Raw genomic sequence first — 23,837 nt, forward strand, 5'->3', positions numbered from 1 at the left:
AGAGGAGCGGCGGGGGTTCCTGACTCCCAGGCCGGCGCTCAGTGCCGTCCTCTCTGGGCTGAGCATTTCCATCCCCTCCCACTCAGAGCCCCTAGTGGCCTGGACCCAAAGGCCAAAGAATAAAGGCTGTTGTAAGCGGGCTGGTGCCGGGAGGAAAGCTCGCCCGGGCGGTTCATTACGTCTCTACGAGTTGAAGCTAGACTGAGCACTAGATTGGAAGTTTCAGAGAGGGAGGAAAAAAAGCTTTATTTTAAAATAGGAGGAAAAGCCTGGCATTGGCCTCGCCCACGTGGCGGGACTCCAGCGGGCGGAGCTGGGACAAAAACTGTATTAAGAGTGGCCAGGGATGTTCTGTGATGAGAATAGCAAGCGGGGTGGCGAGGGGAGGAGGAGGCAGAAAGTGGTACCCAGCGCCGGAGCTCGGAGTAGCGGCAGCGATGGGGCAGCGCGCGGCGCTGTTCCACCTCGGCGGAGTGCTGGTGCGGCCCTCCCCGAACGTCATCTTCAGCCAGACCGAGGAGGCCCTGGCCCTGCCCAGGTAGGGAGCGCGAGGCTCGCTCACTCGCTTGCTTGCACGGGGCGGCAGCCTGGCCTATGGAGCCCCGTGCCTGGACTACCGACCACGCTGGAGTCTGGGCTGCGTGCCGCCTGGAACTTCCCCGGTCCCCTTCGCCCAAATAGTCTAGCAAGGGGTAGCGATTTTAGGTGTTAAAGGCCTTGCCCCCGAAACACAATGCACTACAACTTTAAACTAAATTATATTCTAAGAATTCCGTATATTTGTATTGTTCTTTAAGCGAGATTTTAAAATGTAAACTCTTTTTTTTGTTTGTTTTAGATTAAGCATAGAAAAAGTAATCGTAAATAAAAGAAACTGATCTTACTAATACTTCCCACTTTGCAGTTGCCCTCTCCCACGTGCCTTTGCCCCCGCTGACCACTTAAAAAGAGAATACGTTGGCTCCTTGATTCTTGTTATTCCTCCTTTCCTTCCAAGTTCAGTTCAAATTCATCCTCCTGCAGGCGTTCTTTCCTGACTCCCCAGCTTCTGGAGTCCAGGCCCACTATTTTGTATGAGTTGTATTCCCTTGTAAACTCCTTGAGGGCAGGGACTGCTTCACTTTTTGTTGTCCAATGCTTAATCCAATGGTTGGCACAGGTTAAGGTCTTAAGAAATATCTCTTGATTGAGTTATTGATTTTAAAGTAATAATTAAGTTCAAGCCACCCTGTTAGGTGAGGGTAAAAAGTTGGAATACTTGTAAATTTCTGCTTCCAGAATCAGCAAATTGGAAAATTAGAAGGAACTTCAATGCAATCCAGTCCAACACATACAGGGAAAGCATCTATATGTGTGTATACATATATGTATGTATATAATATTAGGATTTTTTTCCTGACATCAATACTATCTTTGCTTCATTCGAACTTCTACCCATTGCTAAATCAATCTAACTTTTTTTCATGTGATATTTCTTCAAATACTTGAAGGCTATCGTGTTTCCCCTGAGCTTTCTCTTCTTTAGCCTAAACTATCACTACTTCCTTCAGCTGATCTTTCTATAACCCTAGGATACAGCAGATAGCAAACAGGACCTGCAGTCTGGAAGACCCAAGATCAAGTTTGGTCTCAGGGTAAATCCCTTAACTTCTGTCTTTCTCAGTTTCTTCATCTCTAAAATGGGAATAATAATAGCAACTCCCAGAGTTGGTGAGGATACAATAATATTTGTAATGTGTTTTGCAAATTTAAAAATTCTATACCAGTATTATTATTATCTCTGCTAACAAATAAGATATTTGAAAAATGCACATAGTAGGTGTGTGAGGCAGCAACCACTAACCCAAAATAATTCGAATAGATGTTTCTCAGAGCCAGAACAGAAAGCAGTTTATTCAGTTTCTGCAGAAAGGGGTGTCGCTTTCACCAAGATCTAGTGAAGTGAAGCAAAGAATAGGCAACATAGTAGATTTTTTTATACCCTAAAATATAACTTTATCACATCTTAGATCTCAGATGTCCCTGATTTAGTATGATTCCACCCTCAGGGTACAAGAACAGGGGGACTATAGATTACAAAGAGGTTTGTGTGAGATTAAACAAGATATACTTGAGCAGAATTTAAAGGAAAGCAAGAAATTGTAAGAGATGAAAATGAGGGGTGAATACATTCTGAGGAGTGCTTGAGCAAGGGAATGGTGATAGAAAATAGAGAGTCATTGGTGAGCAATAGTAAGAAATCCAAATGAGCACATCAAGGAGAGTAATATATGTGCTAGTAAGGAATGTTCGGTTTGAAAGACCAAACTGAAGAATTTGTATTTGATGTTAAAGATAACATAGAGATTTCAGAGTATATTGAGATGTAGTGGGACAGGGAATAAGAACTGGTGGAGGGTTGACATGATTATGCTTTAGGAAAATCACTTTGGCAGCTATGGAGAAGAAAATTGGAGATATAAGACCCTAGAGTCAAGAAGAGCAATTAGAAAGCTACTTATTACAAACGTTCAGGCAGGTGGTGATAGAGGCCAGAACTAGGTCTGTGTGAGTAGAGCGTAGGGAACAAAAGGTATTGTGGAGGTAGATTTGATAATTGATTCAATGTGGGTGATAAGGAAGAGTAAGGAATCTGAAAAGATGAGTAAATGGAAGGATGATAATAAACTTGATAGCAGTAGAGGAATTTAGAGAAGTGGGTTTAAGGGGAAGTCAAGGTTTAAAGAGTTAGTGTGTCAAAATGGATCAATAACAAACCTGTGTACCATTTACACAGCTTCAAACAGCTCCATTCTAGAATCCTAGACTTGTTTGGTTGTTGTCCTTCATTCTTTCAAAGAGGCTCAAACGGACATCACCATGTTAGAGTTTGAATTACAGTGTATCCAACTGTGGGGCTAATCAGATCAAAATGAGCTCAGAATGCTTTGTCATACATCGGGCACAAATAGTCCCTATGAACATTTGGGTGGCTTCTCTACTTATGCGTCTCTCTCATTTTTTTCTGAGCCAATTCCATTCTGCTTTTCTCATAGAACACAACTCCTTCTCTGGTAAGGGCATGCAATGCTGGATGGGTCTATGCCAGTATCTCTCATGTCATAAATCAGTTCTAAAGTTCTTAAGAGAAACCTTGAAAGTATCCTTGTATCACTTTTTCTGACCAACTTGTGAATACTTGCCCTGTGTGAGTTCATCATAAAATAATCTCTCTGGCAAGCATTCATTTACCATCCCAACAATGTGGTCATCCCAATAGAGCTGAAATGCTTGGCAAATTAGTTTTAAAAGGACCTCAGGTCACTCAGCTAACTAAGTGTCTAAGACCAAACTTGATCTTGGGTCTTCCAGACTGCAGGTCCTGTTCACTATCTGCTGTATCCTAGGGCTATCTCTTGTTATAGAAAGATCAGCTGAAGGAAGTAGTGATAGTTTAGGCTAAAGAAGAGAAAGCTCAGGGGAAACACGATAGCCTTCAAGTATTTGAAGAAATCCCACATGAAAAAAAAAGTTAGATTGATTTAGCAATGGGTAGAAGTTCGAATGAAGCAAAAATAGTATTGATGTCAGGAAAAAATTCCATATATATATACATATATTTGCTGATTCTGAAATTTACAAGTATTTCAACTTTTTACCCTCACCTTACAGGGTGTCTTGAACTTACTTTAAAATCAATAACTCAATCAACAAATATTTCTTAAGACCTTAACTTGCCAGCCATTGGATTAAGCATGGAAATACTAAAACAAAAAGTGAAACAGTCCCTCCTCTCAAGCTAGCTCAGTGTATGAGAAGCTCCTAAAGGAAAGTGTGGAAGAGGAGGGGTATTAGACTGACTACCAGACTGAAGGTCTATAGAGCTATTGTGCTGACCTCATTGTTGTATGCCTGTGAAACCTGGATGATATACCAGTACCATGCTAAGAAGAAGAATTCTTGACTAAAGAGATTTAGACTGGTATATTTCTAAAATGTATGTAATTAAGAAGTCAACCTGTGTAGTCATACATTAATTGCATGATTCTATAATTCTATGGATTATTTGTGGCTGATCCATGATAGAACCTTTTGAGCTCATATTGGTTTGATCAGCCACAGTCAGAAACTTGATCTTTGATCTTGACCCAAATATAGTGACCCCAAGAAAGATGAGGACTGAGAAAAAGACTATTGGATTTTGGCAAGTAAAAGATCACTGGTTACTGTGAAGGCAGAAGTTTTGGTTGAATGATAAGGCTGAAAGTTAGAGTCAAGAAGTAAAGAAGAGATTAAAGTGAGAAGTAAAGGCACCTGTTATAAACAATCTTTTCAAGGTGGTTAGCCCCCCAAAAGCAGGAGATATAGGGGGAAAGGGTGGCAATCAAAGTATCAAGGGAGGAATTTTTTGATAATGGAAAAGAGAAGGAAATGTTTGCAGGCAGTAGAGAAGTGGCCAGTACACTGGCAATTGTGAGCAATTTAACATAAGAGGATGGGGATGAGAGAAGGATAATCTGCTGGATTGGAGATAATGGAATGGAATCATCTGTGCATGTTGCTCATGGCAAGGAAAAGATCAGTCTCATGGGGGTAAGGAAATAGAAGGCATTTGGGTGATATGAAATAAGAAGGGGAGAAGAGGGAGCATTTGATGAATGGCCTCAAATTTTCTAGTAAATATAGGGCAAGAGAGAAAGTCATGTTAGAGAGAGACCCATGGGAGTTTTAAGGATGGATAAAAAGGCTTGGAAGAACCTGTGGTGAGTGTGTCATGAGTTAATTAAGGAAATGTAAAAAGAGTTGCTTAGCATCAGTGAGAGCCCAATTAAGGTTGTATAACATATATTTGTAGTGGGTCCACTCAGGGACCACCTTAGGTGGAGAAAATCACACAAAGTTCCTGAGTGGACCCACTACAAATATATGTTAGGAGTAATCCAAGGCTGAGGTTGGGAGGGCAAAATTGGCCATATATGTTAAGGAGGCACAGAACTCAAGGGAAGACAACAGTACAGAGATGACCTGATTACCCAAGGGATCAAAATTAGAAAGAAGGAGAGGAGGGGTGACGACCTAGGAGAGAACTGAGGAATGGAGGGATTGGAGGTCATGGTATGTGACTTGCCCAGGATCACACAGCTAGAAAGTATTTGAGGAAGGATCTGAACTCAAACCTTTCTTACTCAGCACCACCCAGATGCCTCTAAATGTTCAAAAATGAATATTTTTAATATGTCACCACACCAAAAACCCATTCTCTCCAAGCCATATGGAATGAAAGTTGAGAAAGATCAAATCCTAAGAAGAAATCTTTTAAAAATGTGGACACAAGATATAATGTATCATCTGCTCATGGAATTGTTCCAAAGTTATTTTTAATGAACATTCTTAGGGTATATCTATATCTCAATCCTGTGAACCTTAAGGATAAAGAATAATAACAGCAGGAGAGTAACTTGTTCTAGCACTTTTTCTCTCTGAATTTGACAAACCAACACAAGGAAAAGACAACAGCAGGGATAGTGATAATAATCATCTGACATTTTTAAGGTTTATAAGGTATTTACAAAAGCTGTATGACACTGGGAAAGTCATTTTATTTCTCTGAGCCTCAAATCACTCCAAGACTACAACCTATAGAAAAGTTATGTTCTCCACTAGTAAAGAAGATTCTCATATGGATAAAATCATAGGTTCTTGGCATTTTATTATTTTAAAGAAAAGAATTTGAGATTAGAGATGCATTTAGAGTGGTTTGCCATTTTCTTCTCCAAAGCTCTTTCCTTCTCCCAACCATGGGACCCTCGGCAAGTCTTTTAAGTTTGCTAAGGACATAAAATTACTTCTCTAGTTTTAAATCTTAGATTGTGTGAATCTTTTTAAAGTTTAATTTAATTTTAATTTTAGGATATTCATTTTTAACATATTTACATGTCATATTGAGGAAGAAAAAATCAGAACAAAAAGGTGAAGCTTTTTCAACAAATTATCAAATACAGGTCTCCAAATCTTTTAAAGTGTAGTTGAAGTCAATGTGGTATAATCCTTTGGATTTTCAATGTCTAACACAGTGTTTGATAAATAGCAGGCATTTTTTAAATGCTTGTCGAATTTAATGGAGGAAACTAAGGCAGAGAGAGAAGAAATGACTTACTCTATGACCATACAGTGAGTTTTTGCAAAGGTGGGCTTTAGAAATCCAGCACAGTACCAATTAATAATATGCCACATTTACTCTCCACAAAAATGATATAGAATCCACTAACTGTGACTCATTCCTATTTTTTTTGGTTTATTTTTTGCTTGAAACTTCTAGGGGTTTTTTAAGTAAAGTTATAGCTCAAGGAGGTCTTGACAGCTCCTACCTGTGCCTCATGAGAGGAGAGATCACATTTTCACAGGTAAGACTTCCCTGGCATAGATATTCTCTAATGGAATTGCTGAGTCAAAGAATAGGAATAGTTGAATTATATTCCAGAATGGTTAGACCAGTTCACAAGCCCATATATTAGTTTTTTCTCTCCAGCCAATATTGACCTTATCTATCTATTTTTTGTAGTGGGTTCCTCTCATGGAAGAAGACTGTAGGAAATTTTCTGTAGCCTCTGGTTTTGATCTCCCAAAGCAATTCTCTATACAGAAAATCTTTGAAGAGGTGATTTCAAAAGGAAAAATCAATTATCCTATGCTTCAGGCTGCCATCACTTTGAAAAATAAGGGTAAGATACAAATGCTTTATACTTTCTGACTGAGTCACTATAAATACTTATAAGCATTTAGTTCCAAAAATGTAATAAAATGTTCCTTGAGATAATAAATCAAAGACTTGAGAAAGCTCTAGAACTAGGCTGTGGATCCTACTAAGCCTTGACAAAGAATAGATACAAAAAATAACATTGATATACCCCAAACTGATAATTTTATCTATATAGCTACTCCTTCCACTGATGCATATTATAATCTCTATATTACTTCACTGTCCTAGAATCCTCTAAAGCTCAGAGACATTAAATGATTTGATCACAATTAATAAATGTTGACATTAGAAGTGGGATTTAAATTCAGATCTTCCTGACTCAAGATTAAAGCATTTGATCCACCATACCAACTTTGAATTTCATCTTTCAGATATTTGCTTTAGAAATGTGTTTCAGGTTAATTGTACACTATTTCAAAGTCCGATTCTTTTTGTACAGCAAAATAACGGTATGGATATGTATACATATATTGTATTTAATATATACTTTAGCTATTTAACATGTATTGGTCAACCTGCCATTTGGAGGAGGGGATGGAGGGAAGGAGGAGAAAAATTGGAACAAAAGGTTTTGCAATTGTCAATGCTGAAAAATTACCCATGCATATATCTTGTCAATAAAAGCTATAATAATAATAATAATAATAAAATAAGTGCTGTGTTTAACATGTGAATTGTGAGACCTGAATTCCTTCATAGATATGGGATATGATAAAGTAGAATGCTCTTGCACATGGGTATGTGGAAGTCTATTTATCAATCTACTATCTTTTAAGAAGCAGTCTGGGAATATATCATCCAATTTTCTTATTTTTCTCATTCAGAATAGTAAAAAAAATCATTGCATCCTTGTTTTTCTCTCACTTTAAGATGGACTGGTTTTGTTGGATGGCCACATTTAGGATATAATATACGTCTGCCTCAGTTTCCTCAGATATAAAATAGAGAAACAATCCTTGAATCGTAGTGCAGTGGTATATGCAGTTTGATACCTGGTGGTAATGGTGGAGCATAATGTATTTCATCTAAACAAATTAAAAGATTTAACTTATTTTCTTTTTTATTATATCTTTTTATTTACAAAACATATGCAGGGGTAATTTTTTTTCAACATTGACCCTTGCAAAATCTTCTGTTCCAAATTTTCCCCTCCTTCCCCATCACCCTTTCCTCTAGATGACAGATAGTCCAATACATGTTAAATATGATAAACTATATGTTAAGAGATTTAACTTATTTTCATAATTGTGGCTTAAGAGGAGACCAGGGAAAAGGATTCAAGATTATCCTGAGGCCATCTTCAAACCTAGGTTGTAGTTCTGAAAAGTGAAGAAATGGGGGGGGGAAGTCACAGAAAGGAAATTGTGGTACAGAGGAGAATGGATATGCTATCTCAATGCACCTAAAAATTTTTTTTCTTGTAAATAAGATGGCACCCCTCTAGGTAGTTTATTCTTTTCAAAAAAAGGCATTTGTGATTATCATTCCCTGTGTGTATTTTTTTCTCTCTTAGGATATAAAACCTGCATCCTTACCAACAACTGGTTGGATGATAGCACCCAGAGAGACACTATTGCCCAGGTAGCATGTACCTTAGGCAAGCACTTTGACCTAATGATAGAATCATGCCGAATTGGAATGGCCATGTCAGACCCAGAAATTTATAAGTTTACCCTGAAAGCCTTGAAGGTAGCACCACATGAGGTGAGTTGAAGTTTCACTATTGCAAGAAAATCTTGAGGGAGGTATGTGAATAACAGTCAATGTAGAAAGGTTAGAGAAGCTAAAGGATCTTGGGAGAGGAAGAGTTGGAATGGGGAAATGAAGAGGAAAGGAAGAAGATAGAAGCAGAATAAGGAAAAGAGAGGAAAGTCTCTCTAGAGGACTTTACTTCTACCCTGAAAGGCATAGAGTGGGAGAGTCAGAGTAGCTGCGTATTTGAAGGTCTTAACAGAGTGAAAAAAAAGTTGAATAAAGGTTGACAAAGAGGCTGAAAATTTTAAAAAAGCAATATGACTTTGAAAAATGCATTTGATATTTTGCTTATCATCTCGTTGGGTATAGAAGAACTTGAGAAAGGGAAAGTATTTAGAACTCAAGATTTTTAAAAATGCTTAAAAAGTTTTAAAAGAAAATTTTACATTATTCTCTAAAAAAAAAAAAAAAAAAGAAAAGAAAATTGGAAATTAGATAACATCAGTTGGACAAAGAGAGCAAAAATGCAAAATGGCTACTGTTGGAGGGGCTGTGGAACAACAGACTATAAAGATTTTTTCCTGTCAGACCATTTCCCTTTGGCTTATTCAAAATGTTTTTCTTGTGTTGTTAAAATTTTCCACTTCATTTTCTATAGTCCTCTCTTTCCCTTGTTTAGTCATGAATTATTGCCCTATCCATCGATCTGAAAGACAGCTTCTTCTTTGCTACTCCATATTCTTATGATGTCACCCTTTATGTCTAAGACAAGAATCTTTGGGGGGTTCACTTGGCATGTGGAATAGGGGTATTTCTTCTGATGCTGGCCTTTTTGATGCCCTCTCCTTTACTCTGTTGTGGCTTTTCGGTTCATCTTTTTGTGCATTTCTAAAGGTGGATAAAGTTACTTGACATAGTTTCACATTAGATTTCTTGATCATTATTCATTCTGGTGCTATTTCTAGGTTTTTTTTTTCTTTTTTGAGGTAATTGGAGTTAAGTAACTTGCTCAAGGTCACACAACTAGGAAGTGTTAAGTGTCTGATGTTGGATTTGAATTCAGGTCTTTCTGACTTCAGCACTGGTGCTTTATTGCACCATCTAGCTGCCCCCAAACCCATTAGTCATTTCAACCCACCACATTGCCTGAGGTCTTCCCTCCATTATCCCTTCAAGGACAAAATATTATTCAGAAGTAAATGCAAGAATATAGTGCCCCCACTATTTTTTAGTTTCCTGTCAAAGTAGATGTATGGGAGTTAGGCTGTTGCTTCTAGTCAAACAGCCAACGTAGGCAGATGCCAATTTTTATTGATTTTTAAGTAGCATAATTGGGTAAGAAGTCAGGAGGAGAAGTAATAGGGTGCATTTATTAGAGTGCCAGTCTTGAAGACCTGAGCTCAAGTCCTAAATTTTATAAATTTAAATATGTTAAAGGCAAGTCATGTAATCTGTAAATGTTACAGGTAACTTTCTAAGACTATCATTTAAAGGGCATTTGGCAGATATACTTGGGGAAAGGATCTCCAGATGCGAAACTCTATCCTCTCTGCTACCTAGCTGGCCAGAGTATAATGAGGGGACTTCCTAAGTTATAGATAAACTGAAAACTGCATTCTTGGAGGATATCCCTCTAAGCAGGAGTTCCCCTGATGATGATTTTGAGGTTTTTTCCTTGTATTTATTTCTAAATAATGCTTTGTCCTTGAAGGGATAATGGAGGAAAGACCTCAGGCAAAGTGGTATGTTGAAATGACTAATGGGTTTGGAGATGGAGGACCTGGCTTGCCATCCCAGTTCAGCTTTTTCCTGTCTGTGTGGCCTTGGGTGGTGAATGCACAACCTGTGAAAATGCCAGAAATCAGACCAGCTATTCTGGCTCTCACAGAGATCATGAAAAGCAAGACAAAGCAAGCCAAAAGGCACAGTGTTCTTCCAAAGTAAAGTAGTAAAAAGAAGAGTAGAGTAATTTATTATCAATAACTTGTACCCGTAAATGCTTTCTAAGCACAATGTTGCTAAGGAAACACAAAATGAAAACAAAAAAGTAGATAAATCAGTCAGTGTATGAAGGGACTATGTGAAAGTTGGGATCAAGGAGAAACTTTAGCATTCTCAGACAAACTGTCTCTCCTCCTATCTGGGTAGGTGGCTTATCCTTCCTGCAGATCCATTCCCATAACATCTCAATATCTCTACTCCCAAAGCTTCCCAGCCTCTGCCAGCCAGTGAGTAAACTGAAGTGGGGGTTTGTGCCAGGTCAGAATTACACAACTTACTGCAGACTGAGTGCAGATTGAGCAGACCAGAATGCCTGGGAAAGTTCAGCTTGGAAACAGCAAGCTATACACAGGCTGGGCAGGTGTGATTACATCACCAAGGCAGGTGTTAATGAGGGAAAGGAAAGGGGGAACCCCATTTCTCGGCCATAGATAATCCCATGAGGCACAGTGTCCCCTGTAAAATGAATTTACAGGCCCAAAACCCTAGATTGATAAATAAAAGGTTTATTGTAAGAATTTGGAAGTAAAGCTCGGTTAGAAAGATGCCAGGGCCGAAGGTGGCTGCTGGGCGGGCAGGGACCCTTACATAGCTGGAAGGATACAATGTGTTGGCTGGGAGGGCTCCTGCAAAGAGGGCATTCTGATTCATTTATTTTATACCTAGAAGATGATGGGCGGTACCCAGTTCTGGCGGGCTTTTCAATTAGCCCAGATCAGGTGAGGGCTGGGGGAAGCTGAGCTGAGAGGGGGGGGGGCTGGGCCTGGATATTCAAAGGATGCCTTTGACCAGGATTTGTGAATCAAGGTCAGTCATAGGTTGGGCAATTAGAAATCTTAAAGGGACCCCAACCCTCATCAGTATGATTACCTGGGAGGTCACACTTGGGCAAAGCTCGTCAGTCATTTCCCATTGGCCTTGGTTTCCTCATATTTTTGTAAAGGGAGAGTTGAGTTACATGACTTTGGAGAGCCCTTCTGGAAGGGAAACTAGGATCTTGATTATTATCGTCATAGAAAATCATTTCTGGTATAAGCTGAGAGACTTGTAAACTTCATTCTTTGTCAGAAGTAGGCAAATTTTAGCACTTGTGATAGAGCCCGAATTAAGAAAACAGCTTTCATGTTTGGTTGGGAAAAGACCAACACAAAAGTTCACGGCTGACACAGAGATGCCTGGGGAACAGTGGAAATTTTTTCTGCTGCTATTATGCAGAGGTTAGGGCAGAGGTTGGAGAGAGACGAAAGAAAGGGGAGAGAGATGGGAAACACAATTATTCTTGAGATAGACCCTTGGTGAGGACTAAATGATTATATATATATATATATATATATATATATATATATATATATACAGAGAGAGAGAGAGAGAGAGAAAGAGAGACAGAGAGACAGAGAGAGACAGAGAGACAGAGACAGAGAGAGAGAGAGAGACAGAGAGAGAGAGAGAGAGAGAGAGAGAGAGAGAGAGAGAGAGAGAGAGAGAGAGATAAATATTGTAAAGGGCTGAAGGTCTTGAGTTAATGCACTGAGGTTAGACAACCAGGCACTTGAGGCTAATTACAGATTGGACAATACTCTACTAGAATATGTTTGGAAAATGGCCCTTCCCACTATTCTGTGCTGGCCCAATCGTTTGGTGTATACAGAGAATTATGGGAGGGACTAGGGGGTGGAGTAACTAGCCAGGGTCACTTCTGGGCAGGAGACAAAGAGGAGAGATCACAGAGATCCTGTGTCCATTCTCTTCACTTCTACTGCTAAAGATAAAGAATAAAGACTAAGGACTTTTGCTTATCCTGACTCCAGCTGATTCTAAGGTATCCAGGGTGCTGACGTGATCATCACAAAATATATACACACATACATATGCACATACATTCATACTTACACACATATACACATATATTTATGTATATATATTTGTATATACATATATGTGTTTATATCTTTATATATACATATGAATACTTATATGTATATATGTGCATAATATGTGTGTATGTGCCTGGACCAGAGCAGGAAATCCAAATGTGTATGTGTGTGTGTATGTATGTTTCCTGCCCTGGACTATTCTATGATCATATTCTATGGCTTTAAATTGTGCTGTATACTGAAACTGTTGTATACTGGAACTGTATGAGATAGACTTAAATTGATTATTGATTAAATTAACTTTACTGTAGAAGGTCAATTTAAGTTGATTATTCATCATCATTTCTTATATCTTTCTGAATTATGTTTGACAAATTCTAAAACATTTTATACCATAGATTAACTTTGTCTTATCTTAGACTATTTTCTTGGATGATGATGAAGCCAATCTCAAGAAAGCTCGTGAAGTAGGAATGGCCACGATTCTTGCCCAAGATACTGACATGGCCCTGAAGGAATTGGAAAAATCAACTGGCATAGAGGTAATTATGAGCTATCATAATCATTATGGGAGCCAGTTTTTTCCTTTTTTTTTAAATTAAAATATATGTATGAATAATTTTTCTTTTCTTTTTTTCTTAAAGCCTTTTATTTTTAAAACATATACATGAATAATTTTTCTTTTCTTTTTTTAATTAAAGCTTTTTCTTTTCAAAACATTTGCATGGATAATTTTTCAACATTAACCCTTGCAAAACCTTGTGTTCTAATTTTGTCCTCCCTTCTCCTACCCCCCTCCTAGATGGCAAGTAATCCAATATATGTTAAACATAGTAGAAGTATATGTTAAATCCAATATATGCATACATATTTCTGCAATGATCTTGCTGCACAAGAAAAATCAGATCAAAAAGGAAAAAAATGAGAAAGAAAATAAAATGCCAGCACACAACAAAAAGAGCGAAAATGCTATATTGTGATCCACACTCAGTTCCCACAATCCTTTCTCTGAGTGTAGAGGATGGGAGCCAGTTTTGATTTAGCCCTTGTGGATAATTTTTTTAAAAATCTGTTATTTTACTAATTCCTTGTGCATTTTTAAATTGATTCTTCTCCAACCTTCTACCTTTACTCTGTGTGTGTGCATCTCTGTTTCAAATGTATTTATTGTAAATAACCTATTTTTGGATTCTGGTTTTTCTTAATCCATTCTGCTATCTGCTTCTGTTTTATGCATAAGTTCATTCCATTCACATTCACAATTTCCTCCTTCCCTTCCTCTCCTCCTCCCTCCCTCTCTCTTTCTCTCTCTTTCCCCACCTCTGTCTCTGTCTTTCTCTCTGCCTCTATCTCTCTCCCTCTCTCTTTCTCTGCCTCCCTCTCCCTCTCTTTTCCTTTCTATCTCCTTTCTTTCTCCTCCTAACCAGTGTTTTTCTTCTGATCACCATTCCCTTCTAACTGCAGCTCCTCATTCTTATCTCCATTCTCTTCTGTTTCCCTGTAGGATGACATAAATTCTGTACCCAGTTGTGTATATATGTTATTCCTTCTTTGAACCAAATCTAATGGGAGTAAGGTTCAAGAAATATTCACAAATCCCCATTTTTCTCTCTACTGTAAAAATTCTTTCATGCTCCCTCATGTGAGATAATTTACCTTCTTCTGCCTCTCCCTTCCCTCTTCTCCCAGTGAAATTCTCTCACCCATTTATTTTTTGTTATCCCATCAAAATCAACTTATATCTATATACACCTCTCCTAACTACCCTAATAGACAATTCTTGTTTTAAGTGTTACCTTTCTGTGTAGGATGTAAAAGTTTTGCCTTATTGAATAACTATGTTTTCTCTTTCCTTTTCATCTTTTTTATGCTTTTTGAGTCTTATATGTTAAAATCATTTTTTCTGTTTAGCTCTGGCCTTTTTTCCCCCCTGTTATACTTGAAAGTGCTCTATTTCATTGAATATAGTGAGATTTTTTTTCTGCAGTTCTTCTAACTTATTTTGGAATTGCTTCACTCCATCCTTTTGTTGGTTCTGCTGCTCCAGAATTAATTTTGAAGCCTGATTTAAATTGTTTGGAGGAGAATTTGGCAGAGCTCAGGCAAGTGGCTGCCTTTTCTCCACCATCTTGCGCTGCCCTCCAGAAAAGGGTTTTACATTTAAACCTCGTTCATTTTATTTTGGTCAGTAGAAATTGTTCCTTTACTTCAGTGGCTCAAATTTTTCAGATGCAATATAATGTTTCCTTCCTCTTCTACTCTTTTCCATATTTCCTCTTTGTACTTTCTCCAATTCACTCTTTTTTTTTTTTTTTTTTTTTGCTAACACTACTAATTTTAGTATATTTCATTATTTTCCTTATCTCCTTGAGAAATGTCATTCATACTTCCCTGGGTGAGGGTGGGGGTTCCAGGTTGGAAGCCTTTTCTTGAAGTCTTCTCCAGATCAAACATTATGGTTTCCTTTGTAAAATTCTTATATGACCTGATCTCAAGGTCCTTCACCATCTTAGCTGCCTCTTCCATGACTTAAATCTTTCTTGGCCAACCTCAATACCCTATAAAACATTGAGAAAACTTATCGAAGGAGACTAGGAACTTCTCTTTCATCAAACATTCTGTGCTTTTAGTTTCTCCATCAACATGTGGTGCGGCCTATTGCAATCCAGCCAAGCAATGTTGCCCATGGATATGTTGAAGTGAAGGTAAGATAAGGTAAAGACCAATTTTTGTGAATGAGGGGCTGAGCAAGCTCCATAGTAGGTGGGCAGGACTGAGAAATGGAAATGTTTGTTCACATTTTTGTAGCATTTCAGTTTTCCTTATAAGCAATGGTCACCATATAAAAAAGGGATGTGACTAATGTGGTTAGATTTTGAGATAATCTCAGATGTCAATGTTCAAGACATCCCAGAGCCCATAATTTATGAGAGGAATACTGAGCAAAACCAAAATATAGCCATAGCACACTTTTGCACAAATTAGAGGGTACAATATTTTTGCGTTAAGATTTCAAGATTGAACTAGGTGACCTTAAAGGTTCTTCTTCCTCTCTCACTCCTTCTCTTATCTTTCTGGCTCTCTCCCTCTATCTTTTTCTCTATTTCTCTCTCTTCCCCTCCCTTTGTTTCCTCTTTCCTCTCTTGCCCTCTCCCCCTCTGTCTCCTTCCCCTTATTCTTCTCTTTCTTCCTTGCTTTTCCCTCTTCCTCCCATTCCCTCTCTTTTCCTCTCTCCATCTTCCTTCCCTTCTCTCTCTTTTCCCTTCTCTCTCTTTTCACTTCTCTTCCTCTCCTCTCTATTTTCCTCTCTCCCTTGTTGTTCCCTTCCCCTTCCTTCTCACTTTCACTCTCCTTCCCTCTGCTTTCTTCCTCCCTCTCTTTTTCTCTCCCATTCTCTCTTCTCCCCATATCAAACATCCAGCATATATCTAGAATGGGGAAGGAGAATTGGAGAGAGAAAGAGAGAGAGAGAGAGAGAGAGAGAGAGAGAGAGAGAGAGAGAGAGAGAGAGAGAGAGAGAGAGAGAGAACCTGCTAGAACATGTGGGTGGCCAACCTGAAATGTAGCAGGATCTGAGAATGTGGGGGCTGCATTTTTCTTTAGTGAGCATCCATTGTTCAGCCAAAGAATTGTAGCCACAGCCTCCCTGTCTCTCACACAGCCTGGTGTCCAGCTGCATTTCGTGGAGATGGGCTCTGGGCCTGTTGTGATTCTCTGCCATGGCTTTCCTGAAAGTTGGTTCTCTTGGAGATATCAGGTAACTTCAGTCCGGATTGATTCCATTTTGGTGGGAATGGTTTGAGGAGTGAAGGGGTGCCCTGACCCAATATGTGGAATAGAAAAGAGAGTGATGAGCGTAAATCAGATAGGAGGTATATTCATCTTTACACAGGTAATAATGGTATTTAAAGATGCCCTGGAACATTAAACCTCCTCCTCACTTATAAAGCTGTTCTCCCTCAGAGCCCATCATGGTTATACCTTCCATATACTTAGTCTATATGTAGCTTAGGAAGAAGGTGCTGTCACCTAATTTCAGTCTAGTTTTTTCCATGGGTGATCTCCTCCTCCCTTTGCTTTTAACCTAACGGAGCACAGATTGGTCAGGACAAGGAAGGAACAATGATCACAGGACACATCAGAATTGGCAAAAGGAAAAGAAAGAGTTTTCGGCACACAAGATTAGGGAATCTGAGGGACTGCAGCCTGGGTGAGGGTTTTATTGAGAAGTAGGGGGATGTTGTCTCTGGTGTAGGGGAAGGGCCCTTCTGTCCTTACCTTCATCCAGCAGAGTTTCCTGGTGCAATGTCATTCATAAACATCCCTCTCAGCTTCATTCATAATTTCTGGGTAATGTATTCATTTTATTAACAATGTCAGCATATTTATTAATAAAAGGATAGTCATCTTTTTGGCTGTCTCTCTCGCATGATAGACTTTTCATGGCAGTGGGTTTAGAAATTATATACCCTTGTAAGAGCAAGTGTTTTTGAGGGTAGCAGTCAACTCTCAAAGATTAACAGTGAGAAAATGAATACTAAAACGAGAGGATAGGTAACATTACAATGAGGGTCTTGAAGCACATAACTTGGATCTCCCAAATCTTGGTCAAAAAGAATTCACAATTTTCATACCAAAAAAAGGGAGAATCTACATTTTCTCAGACCTGTCTGAGTAAACACAATGAGCAGAAATGTACCCATTTTACTGTCTTTGGATCTCAGCCATCCTGACTAGATAAATCTTTTAGAAAGATTTCCCCACACTCATTGATTTCTAGATGAGGAAGTACACAAAAGGGGAAAGCTAGGTTCTAATACAATAATGGGTTAATAAAACTGGAGAGAAATAATCCTTTCTCAAATTTAGCTTCTCTGAGCTTCAGGCAACTGCCTAAGACTATTTTCTGAATTACAGATGGGTTGATGGATGGAGTGTCTAAAGTGATGAAATACAAGGTGAAACTTATCAAAATAATATATTTAATTTTATATTCTACTGACAAGCAAGCTCCTTTGGTCTTTTTTGTATCTGCATTGTTTATTTCAGGATGTGACTCATACTAAGCTCTTAAGACATACTTAGTAACTGACTATCTCTAAGAAAACAAGTGAAAGAGACCTGCATGAGTGGAAAGAGTTTGCATAGTGAGAGTTGCCTTTACTATTGAAATCATGACTCCGAACACTGCTTACTTCTTCACCCTCCACCAGCCAAAAACTCAAAAAACTAACAGACAAACAAAGAGAATCAACTAGCTGGGATGTAGGGCCAGGCAAATGCTCTGGATTTCTTTTAATTACTTCAGGCCAATAGAGAAAGACCAGAGTAGACCAAGGCAGGGTCATTAATACCAAACGCTTCATCTCATTCTTTAGATCCCAGCTCTAGCAGAAGCCGGCTACCAGGTTATTGTTCCAGATATGAAAGGCTATGGCGATTCTTCTGCCCCCCATGGTGAGCTCATTTTTATAGAGTTTATCAAATGAGATCATACTTGTAAAGTACAAAGCATAGTACTTGGCATAGGTCACTTAATAAAAATTTATTCTCTTCCTTTCTCCCTTCTCAGTAAATTATTCTTTTACTCAGCCCTACACATTACTAGACATTAGGGGATTATATTTAAGACTGGTTCCACTGCTTACTAGGAGTATGACCTAAAAGCAAATTATTTCATCTTCTCTGATCCTCATCATCCTCACTTTTCAAGTGTAAGAGTTAGACCAGTGGACCTCCAGGGCTCAAAGGATACAACACAGGGCCTAGAATCAGGAAGATTCATCTTCAAGAGTTCAAATTTTATCTCAGACATTGTGCCTCAGCCCAGTGACCCTGAACAAGTCAATTATCCCTGTCTCCCTTAATTTCCTCATCTGTAAAAGGAGCTGGAGAAGGAAATGACAAACTGTAAATGAAGTAAAAAAGTGTTAGACAGAAATAAAACAACTCAGAAACATCAACAATAACTGGTCTCATCAGTCCTTTCAAACCCTAATTACTGAGCAAGCAACTTGTTGCTATGGAAACCACGCTGGCCTTTGAGTCAGAAGATCTGCATTCAAGTTTTGCTTCTGATGCTTGTTATCAGTGTAACTTTGAATTAACTTAATTACCTGTGATCCAAAGACCCCTTTGTGTATAGTTTAGCTAGATAGAACCTACTTATCATCAGTCCCCTCCTTTTTCAAGGGCATGCTTGTATGGAACTTGTGGCCTTTGGTTTGAAGCCACTTGGCTATGGATAAGATAATTTTTTACTTAGCTACTTCATATGTAAGATAGAAATAATAGCAGCACCTGCCTTGCAGGGTTATTGTCATCATCAAATGAGATATTACATATGAAGCACTTTGCAAATCTTTACAGTGCTATATAAATCCTATTTCTTGATGATGATGTTTTTGTTATTGCTAGCATTTGGCTGCTCCCTATCATTGCCTATGAAATAGGTCAAGAGAGAACATCTGGGAAGTTCAGAATAGGTTTTTAATAAATTACACAATATAAATTAATTTTTTTCTTTATTTCAGAAATCGAAGAATATTCACAGGAAGTCATATGTAAGGTAAGACTGGCAAGATTTTTTTCAATCCTATTTCACTAATGCAGACTGCTCTCTAGAAACTAATTGAGTTCTGTCCTAGAAAGCCAGAATGAGCCATTTGCTTTTCTAAGTCTCTATCCTCTTAGTTTTCTGTCTAATTACCTAAACTTCCTTTTCAGTATAATGTTAAAATGTGTCTCCATACCAACCCCCCAAAAACATGAAGAATCTGTCCTTTTGGCCTTTTTCTTCAGCAGGCCAGCTGGTCAACTAATTAGCAATCTCTGTTGAATCTCTGACATTCTAATCTAGATGGTTATTTGAATGGCAAAAATGCAGAAAGATCCAGTGGAGACTCCAAGATTCAAAGTGAATCTTTTTTTTTCAAGGCAATCAGAATTAAGTGACTTGTTCAGGATCATGCAGATAAAAAGTCTCATGTGTCTGAGGCCAGATTTGAACTTAAATCCTCCTGACCCCAGGGCCAGTGCTGTAGATTTACTGTGTCACCTAGCTACCCCAAGATTCAAAATTAATAAGAAACTTCATTTATTCTTCCTAATTGGGAAGAGATTATGGGGAATTGATATCCTTAATATATAAGGAGATGATGAGAGAGCTATGTAGTGCCTCTTGATGACCATAAATCCTCTGACATAGAAGACCTACTGTATGTTCATTAGGGAAGAAGAGAATTGGCTGTTAAACCACTATAAGTGACAAATGAAAGGTGATGTAAAATGGGAGAGGAAGAAAAGAATTGGAGAATGGCAGCTTCTCCTAAAAGAAGAAAGTACTCATAGTAGTCTGTGATCTTGATTTTGATTTCTGCAAAATTCTAGAATTTATTAACAAGGTGATGGTTGGTATCTTGAAAAGGAAGGCCAGTAAGGCTCCTATGGGAATAGGTAATACCAATCTAACCTTATTTCCATTTTTATCTGGTTTACTAAACAGATTAGGGGAGTTTGGCAAGGTATTCAATAAAATATCTCTTACTATTTTGTGGAAAAGATGGAGATAGAATATCACTATTATGGCTATTTTGATTCAGAATTAGTTTTTCTATTAGAATGTAAGATGCTTAAGGGCAGGAACTAATCTAGGTTTGCAATTACCCTTTCCTTTTATCTGAGACCTCCCTTTTTGTTCTTCCCTTTGTTTATTTCTATATATTACTAATAATGCCAAGTAGCAAGAGATAGAAAGAGAAAGTCCCTTTAAAATAACTATAGGCAATATAAAATATTTGGGAGTCTACCTGCTAAGAACTACTTCTATTTTTGTCTGGTTTACTAAACAGATTAGGGAGTTTGGCAAGATATTCAATAAAATATCTCTTACTATATTGTGGAAAAGATGGAGATGGAATACTATTGTTCTATAAGAAATTATGAGCATGCTGGTTTCAGAAAATCCATGAACTGGTGGTGAGTGAAGTGATCAGGACCAGTAGAGTATTGTATATAGTTAACAGCAAGTTTGAGTGATGTTCAACTTTGGTAGACTTTGCTCTATTCAGCAACACAATGATCTAAGATAATTCCTAAAAACTTAGGATGGAAAATGGTATTCACATCCAGAGAACGAACTATGGAGTATCATACAAATTGAAGCATACCATCTTCAGTTTTGTTGTTGTTTTTCTTTCTCATGGTTTTTCCTTTTTGTTCTGATTCTTTTTTCACAACATGATAAATACAGAAATATGTTTAATATGATGGTACATGCATAACCTGTATTGTTTGCCATCTTGGGGGGAAGTGTGTGAGGAGAGAAGGAAAGAAAAAATGGAAATCAATATCTTATAAAATTAAATGTTGAAATCTAATAAATAAACTTTAAAAACAGAAAGGAAATGGCAGTGGAACAGAAAATATCTATAAATTACTTTGCAGACCTAAATGTACTACTTATCATTTTCCCTTTGAAACTCTTTATCATTGGTTCATTATTCTCATCCATTTCAGTTTTTAGATAGAAATTGTCCTTGTTGCTATTATCCCTTTATAGTAAAACTTCTATAGACTCATAAGGTGGATGAAAGAACTGCTTTTTAAAGTTGAATAAAAGTATTTTTATTATTGGAAGAGAAGGGAAGGGCTAGAGTGATTCCAAGATCTGGATTCTAAGACTAAATATCTGAGTGAAGATGAATCAGCACGTTGAGATATTGAGAGGAAATTTCTAACTCTTCTTATTTTTTTCTTCTTTAGGAGATGATTACATTCCTGGATAAGTTGGTAAGAAATTGGGCCAGTCACTGTAGAATTGAAATAATCAATGAAACATTCATGGAGGAATATGTGATTTGAGGTAGACCTTGAAAGGTAGTCAGTTTTCTAAGAGACAGACAGAGGAAGGAAAAAGGTATGCTTTAGATGATGGGAAAGAAATATATGAAGGAATGACAGATTTAGAGCTGGGAGGTATTTTGGAGATCAATGAGTCTAAGTATCTCACTTTACAGATAAGGAAACTGAGACCTGAGGTTGAATAACTTACCCAAGATCATACAGGCAATAAACAGCAGAATGGATTCTATAACCAGGATCTCCTGATTCTAATTCCCATACCATTTCCAGCTTAGGGCTGAAAAACCTAGAGTTAACTACATGTTGTAGTTGAAGTTATCAGACCAGTTGGAATCTCCAAGGAAAAGATTGTTTAAAAAAAGGTGAAAAAAATATGAGGAGCCTTTTAGGGTGTATTTTGAGCAAAAGTAGTACAAAAGTAGAAAGGTCAATGATCCTAGTGATAGGAAAATCAGAACAATACTGTATAAAGATTAAAGAAAAAGCTTCCTTTTACATTTTTTTTCTTTCAACTAGCAAGCACTCATTATTTCTTATTCCAGTGGGGAAAAAAGAAAAAAGGGGAAAAAAACCTTGTAACCTATATGCAGAATCTGGGGAAACAAATCTCCATAGGCATTCCTAAAATGTTTTTATCCTTCTACATCTTGAGTCCATTGTCCCTCCATCAGGAGATGGGTAGCATACTGTGTCATTAATTGGTTCTTTGGAATCATGGTTAGTAATTGTATTGATCAGAATTCTTAAGTCTTTCAAAATAGATTGCCTTTACAACATTGTTATTAGTGAAATTGTTTTCTTGGTTCTCACTTTGCACTGTTTTGGTTCATATAAGTTTTCCCAGGATTCCCTGAAACCAGAAGGATTTCACAAAGGGTACAATAGGTATGGAATGTATTAAATGATATCAGAAGTCAATAAGAGTAAGCACTGAAAAAAAAGCTGCTGGATTTGGTGATTAGTAGGTGATTATTGGTAACCTTCTGAAGTTTCCAGAAAGATAACTGGGATGAATACAATGTGCCAGGTACTATGTTGGACATACTAAAAGAAAAATAATCCCTACTCTTGATGAGTTAATATTCTGTTGGATTAAGCCAAGAATGTTAATGTGTCACACACAAAGCACTTGTTCAAAATGTTAGAAAGGTAGGAAATGTCATGAGAGCCTCAATAGTTTAGAATTTTCATTTGGAAACTTGAGATTTGGGAGAATCTTCAAATGTTAAAGAAAGACAGAAGAAGCTTGTGGAGACAGATAAATGAAAGATGCCAGGGGGTAGATAATTGAGAGAACAGAGTTCTGGAAGAAATGCAAACAAACAAAAACAAGAGATCAAAAGTGTGTTCATTTTAGAGAAGGGCTGGGACAACTCTCTTCAAAACAGGAAAATGGGTGGAAATAGATAAGTTTTGAAGTGGAGAAGAGAGAAGATGAAGGATCTCATCCAAGTTGGGGTTACAAGAGAATGAATGTGTGGGGTATTTGTTGTGAGGATTGTTTTAGGAAATCTATGAGAGATAAATAAAAAGACCACTGAGCAGCAGAGTGAGTTAAAACTATTTTGGAACCTGTTTTAGCAAGAATTCTTGTTCTTTAGGATCTGGGAGCTGCACATTTGCTGACCCATTCTCCTTTTCATACCTCATCTCATATATGTTTCTATTCTTCAGGGCATTTCTCAAGCAGTGTTTATTGGCCATTACTGGGGTGGTACTGTGGTGTGGAACATGGCTCTCTTTTATCCAGAGAGAATAAGGTAACTACAGAACACAGTGTGGTGAAATGGAGCCAGCAGGTGGCAGAAAGAGCACCTGTTTCTGGGCCTGAATGTTCTAAATGACAAGAAAAGATTAAACTGTATGATTTCTAAGGAGTTTTATGACTTTAAAATTTTTATTTGTGATATAGTTTCACATATGACCAATTCTGGGAATTCCCCATGTTGGAACTATGATGAACTTATTAACACACTAGCAAGAATTACCTAATAGATCTGAATTTCAAAATATGGGTAATATCTCTCCTCTCCTCCTTTTCCCAAATATAGTTTATATAAAATCAAAAATCTGAAACTAGCCTATAATTAGTGTTCATTTTACACACAGAGCTACACACACAAATGTATATGCATACATCTATACATACATACATGATGGGAGAATTTAATCAGTGATGCACTCATGGAAGGAATTTGGTTTGAGCTGGGGCTTGAATTTCTAGGATTATAAGGGAAAGAGAGAAGATGCTATAATGGGTGTTGGTGAAATAAAATGAATAGGGGATAGAATTTTACGTATATGTGAGTGTGAATATGCACACATTTTCTTTTTAATATATCAAGCATTTATAGAACATCTACTATGTGCTAGGCACTTTGGTTAGTTCTGGGAATTAGAGACACACAAAAATATCCTTGCCTTTGAGAAACTTATATTTTTACAGAAAAGAAAGGATGTGTATGTACATGGAGAAGTCTATATAGAAACAGATCCCATTTTCAATGTGTAACTTGTATTCAGGGGTAGTGTGATCCAGAAAACTCACGAAATCACTCAGTTCTGACAACTATGTTGGAACTATAAAATTCTTAACTTCTAAGCCCCATAACAGTTGCTTATTATCAGAGGAGTCAAACTCTAATAGAAACAGAGACCACAAACCA

General features: G+C 37.7%; 1 protein-coding gene across 3 annotated transcripts in view; it reads left to right on the plus strand.

Annotated features, from left to right (window-relative positions):
* The first annotated feature begins 385 nt into the window (after positions 1 to 385).
* The window catches only part of LOC141555470 (bifunctional epoxide hydrolase 2-like), a 52,711-nt gene continuing 29,259 nt past the window's right edge, over positions 386 to 23,837 (plus strand). For 2 of the 3 annotated variants that reach the window (XM_074288381.1, XM_074288382.1), the window contains exons 1-11: positions 386 to 538; positions 6,299 to 6,383; positions 6,542 to 6,701; positions 8,253 to 8,443; positions 12,729 to 12,851; positions 14,940 to 15,014; positions 15,971 to 16,066; positions 17,688 to 17,766; positions 18,843 to 18,877; positions 21,073 to 21,099; positions 22,846 to 22,931. In XM_074288381.1, the coding sequence (XP_074144482.1) occupies positions 438 to 538; positions 6,299 to 6,383; positions 6,542 to 6,701; positions 8,253 to 8,443; positions 12,729 to 12,851; positions 14,940 to 15,014; positions 15,971 to 16,066; positions 17,688 to 17,766; positions 18,843 to 18,877; positions 21,073 to 21,099; positions 22,846 to 22,931 (1,058 nt within the window). In that variant the 5' untranslated portion in view covers positions 386 to 437. The remainder of the gene's footprint in view (positions 539 to 6,298; positions 6,384 to 6,541; positions 6,702 to 8,252; positions 8,444 to 12,728; positions 12,852 to 14,939; positions 15,015 to 15,970; positions 16,067 to 17,687; positions 17,767 to 18,842; positions 18,878 to 21,072; positions 21,100 to 22,845; positions 22,932 to 23,837) is intronic. The other variant, XM_074288383.1, reaches the window with a different exon arrangement.

The sequence above is a fragment of the Sminthopsis crassicaudata genome, chromosome 2, assembly GCF_048593235.1.
Source record: "Sminthopsis crassicaudata isolate SCR6 chromosome 2, ASM4859323v1, whole genome shotgun sequence".
NCBI lineage: Eukaryota > Metazoa > Chordata > Mammalia > Dasyuromorphia > Dasyuridae > Sminthopsis > Sminthopsis crassicaudata.